Source organism: Ambystoma mexicanum, chromosome 6q (assembly GCF_040938575.1).
Source record: "Ambystoma mexicanum isolate Mex_15411 chromosome 6q, UKY_AmexF1_1, whole genome shotgun sequence".
NCBI classification, from domain to species: Eukaryota; Metazoa; Chordata; class Amphibia; order Caudata; family Ambystomatidae; genus Ambystoma; species Ambystoma mexicanum.
The window spans coordinates 1,112,960,091-1,112,976,618 of NC_090937.1; the positions used below are offsets into that span (position 1 = coordinate 1,112,960,091).

General features: G+C 46.8%; 1 protein-coding gene across 6 annotated transcripts in view; it reads left to right on the plus strand.

Annotated features, from left to right (window-relative positions):
• FRYL (FRY like transcription coactivator) overlaps positions 1-16,528 on the plus strand; it is a 3,055,992-nt gene that overhangs the window by 2,341,804 nt on the left and 697,660 nt on the right. For all 6 annotated transcript variants that reach the window (XM_069631694.1, XM_069631695.1, XM_069631691.1 and 3 more), the window contains one exon: positions 5,004-5,098. In XM_069631694.1, the coding sequence (XP_069487795.1) occupies positions 5,004-5,098 (95 nt within the window). The remainder of the gene's footprint in view (positions 1-5,003; positions 5,099-16,528) is intronic.

Here is a 16,528-nt window from a genome sequence, read left to right on the forward strand (position 1 = left end):
AAGCACAAGGCTGGCTAATCACAAGAAAGTGGAAGAACAGAAGAGACACTGTAACGTTGAAACAGCAGATTTCACCTGCAAGCATTGAAAGAGTCATGTTCTTCCAAAATCTGAAGTTTAGAGGCTGCGCAATGGAAGACATGCTGGAGACTACGTTTTCCACATGTGAGCCTGATTGCTGTGATTGCAGAGCTATGGCAGGAGACGAAGCAGAAGGCAAAGGAAAAGGAACTCCCAAATCGAGTGGCCGGATCAAAGACACCCGTGCTGGAGAAGGGTGTGGGTCCCCAGTGAGCCAGAAGACGTAGAGGACATCGGGAAAGCAATACAACTTGCAAAACCAGTGTCTATGAAGCCGGGGAGTGAATTCATGTTCAAATAGCCTGCGCAAGCCTTTCCGTTAACTATAGGCAGCTCCTAAGTGACTTGCGTATTGCTTAATGCTAGTGAAAGCTGTTGGTTATATCTGAAGTCGTATTAACACTGGAACTGTAAAAGTCGCGTATAACGTTAAAAATCAACACTCGCGTGAGAAGCTAAAACCATAAAACTACATTAAAAGGAGGTTGCATGTGCCCAATTGTAATTCCCAAAGGAAGACCAAACTTAATCCTTTGCCGTTACATGGGAATACAATCCTTTATTCAACTTTAAACCTTGGAATCCATAATGAGATGTTGCATGTGCCTAATTGTGTTTTCCCCTGAAAGACTGAACTCTATATTGTATCCAGAAGTGACATTCTTTCCATTTCAAAGAAGTAAAGAGTCTTAAGTGTTGAAGAGAAGAACAAGCATTACCCTAGCCATAAGACACCCCCTTTTCATAGTGAAACCAGTCTTGCCAAGAGTTGGAGACATCCAACTACACTGTGGAGTTAACAGTCAAGTGGCCTAAGAAACAAGCATACAACTGTTATCTGAAGCTGAGAGAGTGGCTGATAACTGGTTGGAAGGTGTGAGTAAAGCTATGGAAGGGGAGCTTATTGCTTGTGAAGGATATTCAGAAGTAAAATGCAACCTGTGGTGCTAAAGACTGCTGAAGCTAGAAAGAAAGGAGTTTTATGGGCAGAAGCAAATTGTTCTTGTGGTAGTCAGACAGAGGAGGCAAAGGGGCTGCCCTTTTTGTGAAAGTCGTTAAAAGGAAGAGTGCCTTGCCTACCCGTAGAGGTTGAACTGTCTTGCCAAAGCCCGACTAACAATTCAGAAGTACTGAGCAGTAGTAGTAATATTTGAACTGTGGCGGTATATTAAGTTGTCAGCAGATGTCACATTGAGGTAGTAACATACTGTGAGACAAAGGTCACTGTTCTCATAGTACCAACAGTAGCAGTGTGGTTTTTAAAAATAGAAGCAGCATCACAGAGTAAGCATCCTGTCAAATATACCAAATGTAAATTTGTACCTGAAGAAGTCATAATGAATTGTGTATTATTGCGAATGGGGAATATTACACCTTCTTTTGAACTATGAAACAAGAGACAATCTATCATAACCAGGATTACCATTGGTGCTATTTCTTTTTCTGGAAGTTGGAAGGGGATCTTTTCATCCAGCAACAAAGAGTTATCAGTGGATTTTTGTTAGAACTTTTATTTCACATGGAACTTTCAAGAGCTGGTTCAAATTTTTCTTTTCTTTTGTAGAATGTTTTAGAGTTGACTTTGAATCCTGTGGAAGGGAGCTTACCCAGGACAGGAGAACGCCATTCAGACATTGTGCTAATATTGTGTATTATTATTGTGTTGCTATATAATTCCCTTTTGTATATTTGTTGTTTAGTGTGAGGGCCAGTATCCCATGCAAGGGAATGTCCCCTTAGCCTTTAGACTAGGTAGAGAATTCCTCTGTAGAGTAGGACAAACCAGCTATTTTCTTTATATCATTTCTTTAATAAAATGGCATATTTTGAGACATCTACAAGCAGCTGTCCGTCTCATATTACTGACCCCTCACAAAGACCATGGGAAGTCCTTCCACATCAACTTACTGAATATATGGCAGTTGATCAGGTATTGTCCTCCCACCAACAGAAGGCACCACGAGCAGAAATGTGTTCAATGAAGAGTAACAACTTTAGAGCTTCCAGTCTTCAGGGCAGCCCTTCCCATATTCATGTACCTCTACAACCTTGATCTGCTTATTATAAGCCTTGCTGCTACAGTATTAATAAAACCACATACCACATCACCTCCTGCTTGGCATCAATCAGTTAATTTCTTCTTCCCCCTCACTTTGTTCCTCAACCACCCTCTCCTTATTCCACCCACATCTGTCTTGCACCTGCACAGTATTCATCCATACACGCTCAACTGTTTGACAGGTTGTCATGCCCTTCCTGAAATGCTTAGCCATAATACACTGGTCACCAACCTGCGTCTTTAAAGGATTTTGGCTTTGTACACCTGTATGTTCATCCACCTCCTATGACTGTGGTTATCGTTAACCTTGATGAAGTGTACCCTTTCAAGCCATTTGTGACACAATCTGGAATAAAGCTGGTACTGTCATAAAAGCTCAAAGGAGAGAAAAGTGTGGTACTGCGAGTTGCAACACGATATTGGATTACTCTTTCCATTACTGTACAAACCCAGTCCCCTCCAGACCTACACACGTTCTTGATTGCTTCCATTGGTGTGTAATTGAACCGCTTTATGGTCCATTATATATTCAGTGTTAAAGCACTGTACGCACATGGTTTGTCATTTTCCTTAATAAAGCCACTCATTTCACTACAGACCATTTGTTCATTACTGTCAAATTCCTGTTTTGATCGTAGCCCCTCCCTCCAAAAGACAGACTGCAGAAATGTTATTACTGTTCTTGAGCTGACATTCAATGTAGACTCCTTCCGATCACTTGGAGTATATGGCTACGAGAACAATCACACCCAATATTCAACAGCCCAAGGGTATCGAGTAAGACCTCTTCCTGGGGCAGTTGGGATCCATAGATGGGAAACCTGAGGATCTTGTTTTCTTGAGTATAGGAGATCTTCTCCCTTTGGGGATTTGCTCAGATCTACCTGTTCACGACAAGCTCTAAGAAGAAATGCAAAAACAACTGAACCGAGGGAGTTCCTTGTGGAGGACTCCCTATGTGATGCTCTGATAACCTTGGAGTTCAGCCTGGTGTACCTGTTCACTCCATTCCTGCTAATTCTTTAGGTGCTCAGTAACTTGAAGCTTAGCAAAACAACACTGGGAATGGAGGAGCTGGTACTCGGTCATGCTGGACATGTTGCTTTGCACTCCCTGGAGGATCCTGCCGGGTGGTGGACATCTACTGATGCAAGGTTGCAGCAGAGTGCTTCATCAAGATGCCAAGAGAAATGATAGGTAATGTAGAATATAAGGTACAGACATTGTGTTCTTTCAGAGAAGCTTCTTGGTGTGATTGTCTCTGCTAGGCGCACCTCCACAAAACCTTTTTATGCTTGTCGCTGGCAAATGTTTGCCTTCGGTGCCAAGCTTTGGGACCATGACACTTTGTCTTGTTCCAACGGTATGGTTTTAGACTTCTTCAAGTGTTTAGCGAAATATGGTTTAAAAGTTGCTGCGATTAAGGGCCTATCTGGCGGCCCTCCATCTTTAAGCGATCTCTGTACTAAGACCTCATTTTTGCAGTTCCTATAGTTCTGCTGTTTATAAAAGCTCTCTAATTATTTTCCTCAAACATTTTTGTAATCCCTCCTTGAGATTTGTACTTAGTTGGCACGTAGTAATTGGCCGCAAAAGGACAATGGGACCTCAAGGATAAAACACCTGTTTTCCCTACAGTGGTTTCTGAATTGCACTTGAAATAAATCCATATACCTGTGTTTTTCCCACTGCATCTTCCATCTAAGGCAGAAAGAGATTCCGTTATTTGCATCCTACTAGGGCTCTAAAACTTTACGTGGCAAGATCTAAGGAGTGTTGGATTGATTGTCCGTTTTTTGTTGGTTTTGCTGAACCTATATCCTATGTATTAAAACGTGTTGGGATTTGCCTCACAAAGAAGTGCTGCAGGGGTTGCATGTCCATTCCACTAATGTCAAGGCTTCAATTTCTGCCCTGTAGCTGAAGATCTTCATAAGGACACCTGTCAGGCAGCCACTTGGGCTTCCTTACATAAGTTTACTAAATAACTCCAAGTAGACTCATTGGCCAGGGAAGATGTCCGAGCAGGCAGATTGTTTCTCAAAATATCTTACTCTTAAAATAATCACTGCTTCCACCTCCATTCCCTGATATGACTTTGGGAGTGTTTCTCTTTCAGATGATAAGGAATCTGTGGGAGGAATGCATACATTAGAAGAATAAATGACTTATCTGTGGAAATGTTCTTTCCGATATATGCAATGGTTCCTCATTGCCTGCCTCTCCTGTTAAACATGTTCTCAAATGTAATTTGTATAAATGTCACAGCTTTTTAAGTGACAAATGCTTCTTTCAATGCCTTATGAAAAGGTGGAACTGAGGCGATACGGCCCAAACAACTCTCGACATATAAGGGGATGCCAGCACCCAGAGGTGCTGTGGCTAACTGATGAAAAACATTCCAGACCTGACAGCTCCTAAAGTGGTGTTCTTAAGATGAGGAATCTGTGGGTGAAATACTTGTATCAATGAGAAAGGACATTATCACAGGTAAGTAATTTGTTCTTTTGCAGTCTAAATTTCCCAGAGTGCAATTACTCCCAGTTGGTAAAGTGCAGAAATGTGGTGCTCAGGTGGTTGACATACACATACCACTAGCTCCAAAGGAGAGGGAAGAGGTTTAGGGAAATATGTTACCAATCGGATAAAGAATGGAGAAAATGCACTCATTTTGAAAATAAATATCAATGAAAAGCTTTCTTCATTTATAAAACAACTTTTTTCTCAGCTTAACAATATGTTTATTGGATGTTGGGTATTAAAATTCAAATGTTGAACTACCTTTGCAAGAATAATAAGATTCTCTTTTAAACATGATTTGAAAATGTGTTTTCAAATATGCTTCTGAACATGATTTTTGCAGGGTTTTGTTGTTGAACTACTTCTTACTCTGGAATCTGCAATTGATACATTAGCAGAAACTGCAAAGCACTTTGATCTTCTTTCTGCACTTTCTCGGTGAGTATTTGTTTCAAAGTATATGTCTCAGCAGTCACATACCATGTGGGACTGGGTTGTAGAAGTCACATGTGTCTCTTCATACATATAGTTTAAGTAATACAAAGAGCACACCGACTTGAAATACTCTAGCATACAAGCCCAACTCTGAACTAACACTCTCAGAACACTCGGGCATCACCACCGTACGTTCACTGAGTTGTTCACTCACTCAGTCACCAACTTTCTAACATCCCGCAGGGATGACTAGAAGGGCACCAACCACTTTCAGATATATCCCATTCATGGGCAGGATACAAGAGTATTGTTCACCACATATATGCATATTGTGATTAATAGCCTATTCTCGTTATAGCTTGTATCATATTGTGTACAATGTCTAACAGCTTTTCTTCTGTAGTTTGGGTATTGCCTGAGAAGCAGTCCTGGGTTTGGATTTCTAGTCTTAATTGTCTTCATTTTATTGCATTTCACAGATACTGTTGTGTTTCATAATGACATCTCCATGAAATGTATCGTTGGTAGTGACAAGGCTAGGGATTATGGCAATCTGTTGCATTTTGTGTACTAATTGGTTCCAGAAATATTGCTTGTAGTGTCATTGTAATTGACAATATGCTGAACATAACTGACTTGGTCTATTCACAGAACATTTTCAGCTTTCTATGCCATTACTCATAGGTGACCCAGATTCTTGATTAACACTTTATCATATAGCTCTGCTTACCTTTAGCAATCCTTGCCTCCAAAAGTGACAGTCTGAGTAACCAAGCAAAAAGGCCCTGGACCATGTAGTCCCGTTTTAACAGCCTGGTCTCATTTCTCTGTCCCACAAACTACTTGACTCTCCGTTTCTGTTTCCTCCTGATTTAAAAGGGGTAGAGCCAGTGTTCGTATTCAAATTGTGATTCTCCGAGGACATGAGGCTTTGCCTTTGTTGTTCCTTTTTCTAATGGCACATTTTCTGTTTTAGCAAAGCATATTGGAAAATTGTAAACTTATTTTCAATGGATTGCTTTTTTCCCGCAGATTCCTCATCTTGATAGATAGCCCTATCCAATTCTACTGTTCGGAAACTTTTTTGACAAGCGGTGTAGTGGAGCTCGACTTGGCTGTCAATCGTCTCCTTGTCTTACTGGGTGCTCGATCGTCAGCCCCAGACATGACGTCTGGCATTATATAAATGCCATGTCACTACACCACATGCTTAAGTTTCTTTTTTCCGTGCCCTTGCAGGCTGCATCGTGAAAACAACTTTGAGTTTACTTGACGTTTTCTGTCAAATTTGACTTTTTTTTTTTCCCTCGACCGCAATGTCTTCTCACCCGGTTTCAGGCTTCAAAGGGGTGCACCGATTGCGAGGCCAAAATGTTGGTCAGGGACCCCCACGACATGTGTACTGCTGCTTGGGTGCGAGTCACGACACAGAGGCCTGTGTGTCGTGCTCTAGAATGCAGCCAGAATCCCTGCATGAGAGAAACAGGAAACTGGCTTTGGGCTGACCGTCGGAATTTCCGGCGCGTTTGCTCTTTCGGTCTTCAGAGGCCGATACAGAGGAGCCCAACCCTGTGAAGGGGAAAGATGGGCATCGGAAGAAAACCAAGAAGCAGTCCCACTCTAGAAGCCATTCTTCGTCGTCGTCTTCGCGAAAGAAGAAACAGCGCCACCACCGCCACAAATCCAGCTTGTCGTCAGAACGAGGTAAGGGACCTACCACTCTAGAAGAGTGGGAACGTTTTAAGTCTGAAATGCTGGAAATTTTCTAAACCGGCTGCTGTCTGTGTGGTTCCCCCCCTCATCCCCCTTGACCAGCAAGCCTTGGCAGCGAAAGCTTCGCTCAGTGCTCCTGACCCCATGCTAGCCGGTCCGTCGACTCCATCGACCAAGCCTTTGGTTCGACACTGACAAAGGTGCAAAAACTGTCAAAAGGCTCGTAGCCATGATGTGTATTTGTCGTCCAAGCCTTCCTTGGCGCCGATGACTGTCCAGACGGTGAAACCTATGACACCGACTATTGGCGACGGTTCATTTGTCCCAGATGACAGGATTTTTTGGGTCGATGCGATCGATCTTCTCCGTCAACCAGCCAGACGACCTAGGGGACATTGACACAATTTATTCTGGCACTGGTGGAGTCCATTTTACAGATCCCCAGATATTGAGTTCCAACAAAGCCAACCCTGCAAGCATACCCATGCTAAATTCAGGGCCTTAGTGGAAACAGTAGTAGACACCCTTGGCTTGAAAACATCTGCTGAACCCCTTTGGGGATATCAACTTGCTGGTATTCTGGACGAACGTCCGACATTCAAGCATATAATATGCCTTTAAATCTGGCTATAGCTGACCCCCTAGCCGCCTTATGGCAGCACCCATGCACAAAACCTTGCATAAGCACCAATTGCATGGGAACGTGTAGGCCTGCAAGAGGAGATCCTTCTGTCCTCTCCTCTCACCCTTCACCAGTAGGGTTTGTAGTGCAAGCTGCCACTATCACTACCAGACCTGCAGCCTCTATGTCCAATCTACCTCCAGATAGAGAGGGTAAAAAACGGAACGCCATGCTCAAGAACGTTTTTACTTCAGGCAGTATGGCCTTAAAAGCCACTAATGTGGAATTCGGTTTTGCCAAATGTTAGTTTGGTCTGTGGAAGGCTGTAGAACCAGCCAATCAAAATATCCGGGATGGGGAAATGCAGGATGGTTTCAAACGGCTAGTGGAGGATGGGAAAGAGGTGGCCAGTAGTCATTGCAAACAGCCCTGGACGTGGCGGACTGCTTTGGCCGATCAATGGGATCAGCAGTAGTAATGAGAAGACGGGCCTACTTGAAAACCTCTGGATTCTCCCCAAATGTCCAGAACAGGCTGCTAGACATGCCCTTTGAGGGAGATATGCTTTTTGTACAAAAAGCTGATAACTCTAGAAATATTCAGAGAGCCAAATATTGCCAAAAGGTCGCTGATCCTTGCTGCACATCTGGCCAATCCTGCCTTTAGCTTTGCCTCAAGAGGCAGATGCTATAGACGTTATATACCCTATGGCAGGAAGCAGCAGCTCCTGCAAGCCAGGCAGGCACAGAGGCGTTTCTTGCATCCCAGAAGGGGCAGAGGAGCTTCTAGAGGTCATCAGCGGGGGCGGCACTGCCCTCTAAGCCCCTTTGATTTTCCCTCCCACGACTTACCGGTTGGTGGAAGGTTGGCAAGACATTGGCTCCAGTGGCAGGAGATTACCTTGGGTGCATGGGCCTTGCAAACGATTTGTTGGGGCTGTTGTCTTACCTTTTTAATAAAGCCACCGGACAGACCCCGACCGTCTCCAACCCAACCGGGACAGGAGCTCCAGGAAGAGCTGAGAGCCCTGTTGTCGAAGGGTGCTGTGGAAGAGGTACCTCCAGATCAGAGAGGGTCGGGCTGGTATTCCCAGTATTTCCTGATGCCCAAGAAAGGAGGAGGTCTCTGTCCCACCGTGCACCTCCGGGCCTTAAAGTTCCCGAGGAAGGACAAATTCAAGATGGCGAGAGAAATTCCCCACACTCTCCAACTTCAGGACTGGCTTGTGTCAATAGACAACAGGACGCTTATTTCCATGTGCCGATACACCAAAATCACAGGAAGTTCCTAAGGTTCCTCATAGGGGAGAAGCACTATTAGTTTAAAGTGCTGTCCTTTGGGTTGACCTCCGCTCCAAGGGTCTTCACCAAGCTCATGGCGGTAGTCGCAGCTCACCTCAGGCGATCCGGGGTCCATGTATTTCCATACCTGGACGACTGGCTAATCTAGGGGAAGTCAGCAGGCCAAGTCTTAGCTCATCTAGAGTGCACGTCTCTACTACTGCACAGGCTGGGCTTCTACCTGTACTTGAAGTCCCATCTAACACCAGTCCAAAATCTCCAGTTCAAAGGAGGATACTAGGATAGAGAAGGCTTTCCCTTCTGAAGAGAGAGCCTACTGCATAGCACAGATGGTACATTTTTTCCGGAACCGTGCCACTTTACCAGCGGCTTCCTTCCTCCGCCTTTCAAGTCTCATGACCTCCTGTATTTTTCTAGTGCCAGAGGTCAGGCTGCATATGAGATCCCTTCAGTGGCTCCTAAGGGACCAGTGGTCTCAGTACCTGGAGCGCTCCCGGATCGTCTGTGGATGTCCAACCAAGTGGTCCTCTTCCCTGATTGGTGGGACAGCCACAGCAAACTTATGGCAGGAGAACCCTTCTGGCCTCCTTGGCATCTGACCTCAATGGTCACGGATGCATTTCTGAAGGGTTGGGGCACTCACTGCGAGGACTTGCAGGTGAACGGCCTTTGGTCAGCAACGGAAGCCAGGTGGCACATACACAGGCAGGAGTTGCGAGTCATCGGGCTAGCCCTGAAAGCCTTCGCCCCATCCCTCAAAGGGATTAATGTCCTGATTCTGACTGATAATATGGTGGCCATGCACTACCTGAACAAACAAGGTGGCGTGCGCTCCGGTTCCCTCTGCACAGAGGCGCTATAGCTGTAGTGCTGGTTACTAGAGAATCCGATCTCAAACTTGGCAGTTCATCTGGTGGGGACAGAGAACAGTTTGGCGGATGCTCTGAGCAGGCAGAACACAGTCTCAAACCAGTGGGAAGTGTGCCAAGTCCTGGAAGAGGTCTTCTCTCTCTGGGGTACCCCAGCAGTGGATCTGTTCGCCTGAGGCCTTCGAGGGTCATCGACTCGACGCAGGATGCCCTCTGCCGAAAAAGTTTCCGAAGTACATAGCTGTGGACATTACATGTCAAAGATGTGGAATACGTTGGAGGAACATCCAATCGAAAGAACGTTACCAGTTGGTAAGTAACTTGTTCTTCTATTTTTTTAACCTACTAATTCCATGGGGTCTCCCCGTTGGGAGGTATCCCATTGATAAGGTTTTTTTCTGCCGGCTGCTTAGCCTCCCTCCCATCGTTTTCCTCTGCAGCATTCAGGCACGGGCAACAAAAAAAAGGGAGGAGCAGGGGGGCGCTGTTGAGCAGCCGGCAAAATGGCTGCCTAGTATCTGTGCTCTGCTAACGGTCCATCAGAAATTGCATATAGTGGCAGCAATACCGAACCGCGTCTACTCCAAATCTCGGCATTGGTGCCCACTGCTGTCCAGACCAACCGCTCCCGGTGGGAGGAGAAACCGGAGGCCACACGACCCACTGTGAGCTGTTACAGGACTCCCCGCTCTGGGGAGGAGGAGCTGCTGGAGAACCGGAGCATCGACAAGTGTACACAGGAAGAGGACGCTGCGATCTCTGCTTTGCTCCTGAGGCGGAGAGGCACCAACAATTGGCGACACTACCCGTCTAGAGAAGATTGCAGCATGCAACCTTGCTGGTCCCTTGCGCTGCACCGTGGGACCTGCCCGACAGGAGGAAGCACTCGCTTCGTATGTCTGCGAGGGGCGGCCAGTGAGTGTTACACCCCAGGACTGCAGGGACCCCGGCCGCAGGCTTCCTTCATAATCCTGCCGGCGTCACCCTACACAGAGGTGCCGATCCTGCATCTCGCCCTGAGGCAGCTCTTCAGGCCACCCGGCCCTGGGCGAGAGGCTGTGCGCAAACCTCCAGAGGCCCCATTGGGCGGGCTTCGGAGCAGACCATCAACGTACCTGCACCCCACAATCCGAGGGCTGGGCTACGCCAGTCCTGCTTCGGAGGGCGGGCCCCCGATCGGTCCCGCAGCATTCTTCACTGTACCAGCGGGCCGACCTTGAAAGGCAGCATCCGCGGCTTTTGTGCCGCTTGCACCGCGGTCAAATTGGGCCTCATCCTTGCGGCGACTCAAGTGCAGGAACCAGCGGCCACACATAACCCACCCACTCCACGACCTGGAACAACCCCTCCTCCTGCACGAACTCCGGATGGGCCTGTAACTGCACCCATGCCCTACTGTCAACACAGACCCCCCTCCCTCACTCTGACCAACATGTATAATTTCCTGCATCTGGTCAACCTGCATGATAGTGACACACGACCACCGGCCCCCCAAGCCTAATCAGACTTCCATTCCCCAGGCTCATAGCCTACACTATCTCTGGCCGCACAGGAGGACAAATACAGCTCAGCTACCTCCCATATAGGGCAGGAAACAAATAAAGAGCAAAGTTATCCACATTGGTCAGGGCAACAGACCCATCCCCTGTGCCCGCCCAACAGTTGCGACCAGGGTGACAGTGGCGGTAAAGAAAGGATCAGAACCAAGTCTAAACCAACGCACAGGCAGGGCCTCACAAACCAGGACCAAAGGAAGTCGCACCAAATTTAGGGGCAGAACCTGCAACATCATACCCAAAGTCAGGAGCGCAACCAGGCCCGCCCACGGCTGCGGGGATCTTGGGTGGGGGGGGGGCACAGGCCAGAACTAACAGCAGCCCACCCACTCTTCTGATGCTGCTGTATAGGTGGCCCCCGCGACCATGTCCAATATTAAAGCTTATATTACCGACACACAAAAGAAGCGCATGGAAGGTCTACCCGTATCGATCTCAGGACCCCGTAACCCTGCCCACTCATTGATGCTACCTGTGCCGGTCAACCCTCTTTGCAGGGCCCCAGACTGGACAATTCCTACTATACCTCTCAGGGGAACTCTCACCAAAGGGTTTCGACTTTAACTCAAAAAGAAGTGACGACTGGTGAAGCCTCCTATTCCGAGATTCAGGTAGCTCCCCAGTGCAGACCCAACCTAACCATCATGACTAGAGGCACAGGTGGAGGGAAGATGACCGGGACCATGGACAAATTTGCAACAGTTGCTCCCTGTGAAAACCCGGAGCCCTCTACTAGCTCACATTTGGAGCAAGCACGCCCAGCCATGAGTCCACCCCCGACCGCACTCGTATGATGGAAGACATGGCAAAAGGATTTGCGGCTGTCCATGAGAAGCTGGATGATATCACGGCCAATGTTGCATCCATGAGATCACAACTTGCTAAGGAAGCCGTACGCATCACAGAGGCTGAAACAAGGATTGGGGCGACAAAAGATACAGTGCACAGCCTACACAACACAGTGACAACCCTAATGAAAGACATGAATACTGTGAAATCCAAATGCCATGATTTAGAATAACATCAGAATTGTTGGGGTCCCTAAGGATGCACCACCTGGAGGCATGGAATATGCAGTTGAAAACTTAAAGACCTCCTGAGCGCCCTAGTGCTATCCCCAGTCTTTGCGGTGGAGCGAGCCCACTGGGCACTTGGCCCCAAACCATAACCAGGCGACTTTCCATGACCCATAATTGCGAAGATCCTCCTTTTTCGCGACAGAGATCACCTCCTCCACCTCGCCAGAGAGAAAAAGGAACTCTGAATGGGCTGCAGATTTTCCCAGATTTCTCAGTCTCGGTTCAGCATGAAAGACGCCAGTTCATTGGAGTCAAGAAATTACTTTGAACCCGATATTCAATGATGTTCCCAGCTCGATTAAAATTTCAATTCTGAGGCAAAATGTACTTTTTTACGGTTCATTGAGGCTCAAATGCCGGTGCCAGACAAATAAGAAAAGGACGAAGACATCCCTCCACCGATATGAAGGAACTCTTTCTGATTGCACCATCAACTGCTCTTACTTCTATGACGAGCACATAGTATTACATAGTATCTGAGATTGCCACTACAACCACATTTGAGTTAATGGTCCTGCAATAAACTTGTGGAATGGGCCACAGCGGCAACAGCTAACACCGCAGCAGCTGCTAAATTAATGTTGTGATTTTATTTTTTAAAAAGTGGGCGTGTTGGGGTAGGCCGGGGCTGGGGGAGGGTTTTACACTGCTAAATTGGGAAGGGCAGTGAGGGCGGGGATGGAGGTGCACATCACAAAAGACGGACAAATACCAAAGCCTTTTACCGAGCATGTCCCATCACAAGGGTCAGGCAATCAACCAGGATCACACACACTTGACGGCCCTTTCCTTCCCCACGGGGATAAAAGGTGGAGCATGAGAGCACAGTAGGATCAAGGCAGACTGTATGACGAGACGGCTATCCAGGCACAGCAGTTCAAGAGGAGGGGAAAGGCAGCTGTTGGGCAGAATCCTGTGCAGTTCCCTTGGGGAACACTGCAAAAAGATTAAGACTACAGGAGTAAGCAGTAAACCCAATTGGTAGCAGTCTGCACCACCCAGATTTACCTGGTAGCTGTGGCTGAGCAGTCAGACTTCTCTCAAGAAGAGTAGGGCAGTATATAGAGTATACACCATAGGGTTAAAAACACAGTAGAGCAAAGAACCACTGACCAGAGCTTTGTATCAAAAGTATATAATTATTTATTTAAAACACACTTTAGACAATATACTAGCACTCTAAATCAAAAGCAAGTTAAAACACAGTCAGGTAAAGTATACACACCTCCCTTGATAACTATCAGACAAGTCAGAGTTAAAAACACCACGATTTGTTAAACAGATGTGAGCGCATAACCTGATGGCACTCCAATAGTTCATTTAAAGGGAGAGAAAAAGGCAGAGCATAGAAATAATACAGGTCCCAACACTTTTAGTAGTTCTCAGCAAGGGAAGAAAGGCAGTAAATACTGTAGAGCCAAAGTTCAAAGGCCGGGCCCACTTTAAAGGGAGCAAAGCAAAATGTGCCCAGGATCACACGGTTTAAAATGCACGAAAAGTCTTTGCAGAATGTTCAAAAGAGGTTGGGGTGATTCAAGAAGTTAGAAAGGTTTGGGGCCCACCCAGTTGGCAAGCCAAGGATTTAAGGGTCACCTTGGGCAAACCGAAGAAAGGGAGGCCAGGCAGGACACAGTACCTTAAACAGAGAGAAGGCTCCAGCGGTGGCAGTTGTTCCTGACAGTGGTTGCAGTTCATTGTTTTGACCAGGGGAAGAGAGGATCTCGTTGAGGAGGAAACTTAGAGTCCTTGCACTGCACAGGGATGAAACCAGCTGCGGAGTTTGTCAATAAAAGGTGCGTTCCTTTTATTTGCGGTCAAAAGTGGTGAAGCTTGGCTATCCGGCCGCCGGGGTGCTTGGCACGGGCGATTCGACCAAGAGACGTCTTTGGAAGGCGAAAAGGGCGAACTGGTTGGTCCCACCAGCTCAGAGGAAGAAGACTCGTCCAGCAGAAGATCATCTCTTGTCGTCGGGAAAGTGGTGAGGTAGTTGCAGCAGGGCTTCACCGGTGGTCTTGTTGTCGTAGATGGCTCAGCTTCTTCCCTCTTCGGATTCTTAGGTCCTGTGGCGACTTCCGAAGTTCCAGTCCCAAAGGACCTGCTTTTATGCAGGAAAACCCCCGTTCATCAGCCTAGCTGTCAATCACACATGCTAAGTGGTGAGCCGAGCGGCTCACCAGTGGGCCAATCAGAGTAGAGTGCGACTTGGGTTGGCGAGGCAATGCAGTCCAGGGTGCCAATTCCCCCCTCCACCCTTCCTGTGGAACCCAGAGTGGCACCATTTGGAGGGCTTCTGTGGAGAAGCCCGCCGAAAAGTGGAACAAAGGGCTCGACCTTGGTCAGAGTTACAGAGACGGACACGAACGCCATTTTAGAAAAGAGTTCTTGTAAAAAGACCCAACCGTTGATTTAATATTAAATAAACCGGCGGTATCTTTAACATTGCACCAAAAAGTGGTGCGTTTAAAATCAATGGGAAAATCCCATAGAGAATATTCCGGTGGAATATTTCGCGTGGTAACCACTGCCACCAGCCAGAAACTCGACAAGGGGGGACTGGACAGTGCCCCATTGAAAACCGACCCAGGGGCAATATAATTAACCCCTTCCAGTACTTCCACAATATGATGGTTTGTACTGGTTCTGTTCACAATTTAGGACTAGTAAAGTCAATGGTGACTTTACATGCCCTGGGAGACAGTAGTCAGTCCCAGGGTATGGAGTCTATGTTTGGGGGTCACTATGACAACCCTGTGTTACTGCACTGAGGGTGCTGTGTAACACACACACAAAAAATAGATGATACCCTATGGAGCAGAAAGAAAACCCCATAGCCCATAAGCACACACAAAGTCAAAGACATACCTCAAATCATGCCTAAGAGTGGGAGGAAAAGAGTCTCACTCTTAGCAGGAGAAAAAAAAAATCAGCAAAGCTGCTGGGGGGACTCACTAGGTTTGGGAAATTAGCCTTATAAGAGAATTCTCCCTAACAGCAGCGAGAACCGAAAGACTGCCAAGGAGATAAGCAACCTTGCCCTTACCAACCCAGACGTGCGTTACCTCTGTGGAAGGAATCGTAAGACCGCGAACAATAGTTCAAGTGTGTTGCAGCCATTGTCAACGGTAGACGGAGCATACTTACGCTGATAAGCAGGACCATAGGAGACGCGTGCTATTGTGGTACCATCCTTGACTCCAGATACAAGGAATGCCAAGCGGTTAATCACAGCGGCGAGTCGAGGGGAGAACCAATAAGAAACCGAACTGTGTTGAATGAAAGTCCCAAAGTGGCACATTGAGGAAAGTTCAAAGAGCTGTAAATTGTGAGATCTGTAAATTGTTATGGGAAGACCAGCTGCAGAGGGGATCGGCACCACGTGGGTGCTCACTCGAGAACTACTGATACCAGAAGACTGTAGAAGAGCTGCTAAGAAAGGTCAGTGGTCATACAGGGGTCTAGCAAAATCCCCATACAGTTGAAAGTATTTGACCAGCAAACCTTTGAGAAAGCAAAGGAAGTGAATCCTGCATCAAGAGAAAGCAAAAGGAAATGTAAAGTGGCAAGAGTAAACCCGACGAAGGGGTGCCAGTAAAGAGGGGCGAAGTCTACAGTCCCAAGAAACAAGTGTGTTGACAAAAAGTGAACCCAGCAGAGGGATGTCCACGGGGAACTGTTTAAGAAGGCATTACGATTTGTGAATGCTAAGGCGAAAATATCTTTGCAAAAGCCAGAGTGAACCTGATGGAGGGAGGTAAATAGTCAAAGGGTCTGTATCCGGAAGACGTGGGCCCAGGGGTGAAGGTGTCAACTTTGTGTTTGTTATTTTGGAGCTTATCAGGTCCTCGGAGGCAAGAACCTTTTTCTAGGAAAGAGACTTACCCAACAGCCCTGATACCTGAAGCAGAGCTGTCGTCTCGTGCTTGGAAAGCTCGAGTGTGTGGTCTGCTCAAGAGTCACACCTTATCCCATGCTCAAAACGTGTGTAAGGGAGATCGCAGGCATCCTGACTTATCATTTGTGAACACTTCTTTTTTCTTGTGAATCCTATCCCACACTCTTTTTGGTATTTAGTTGTAAGGATTGGCAATATGTTTTTTAGTATAGGCCCTTTTATTTTGACAGCACGCCACTAAGACTGCCTTACTTTGATTTGATGGGCGTAGCTTGCTCCGATCTTAGATTTAGGTTTAGATTAGGTGTTTCTCCACCCTACCTATATAGTTTAATAACACCCTTGAACTCTGGTCATTTGTGTCTGTCTATTCTTGATACCATGCCTTCCTTACAGACTGC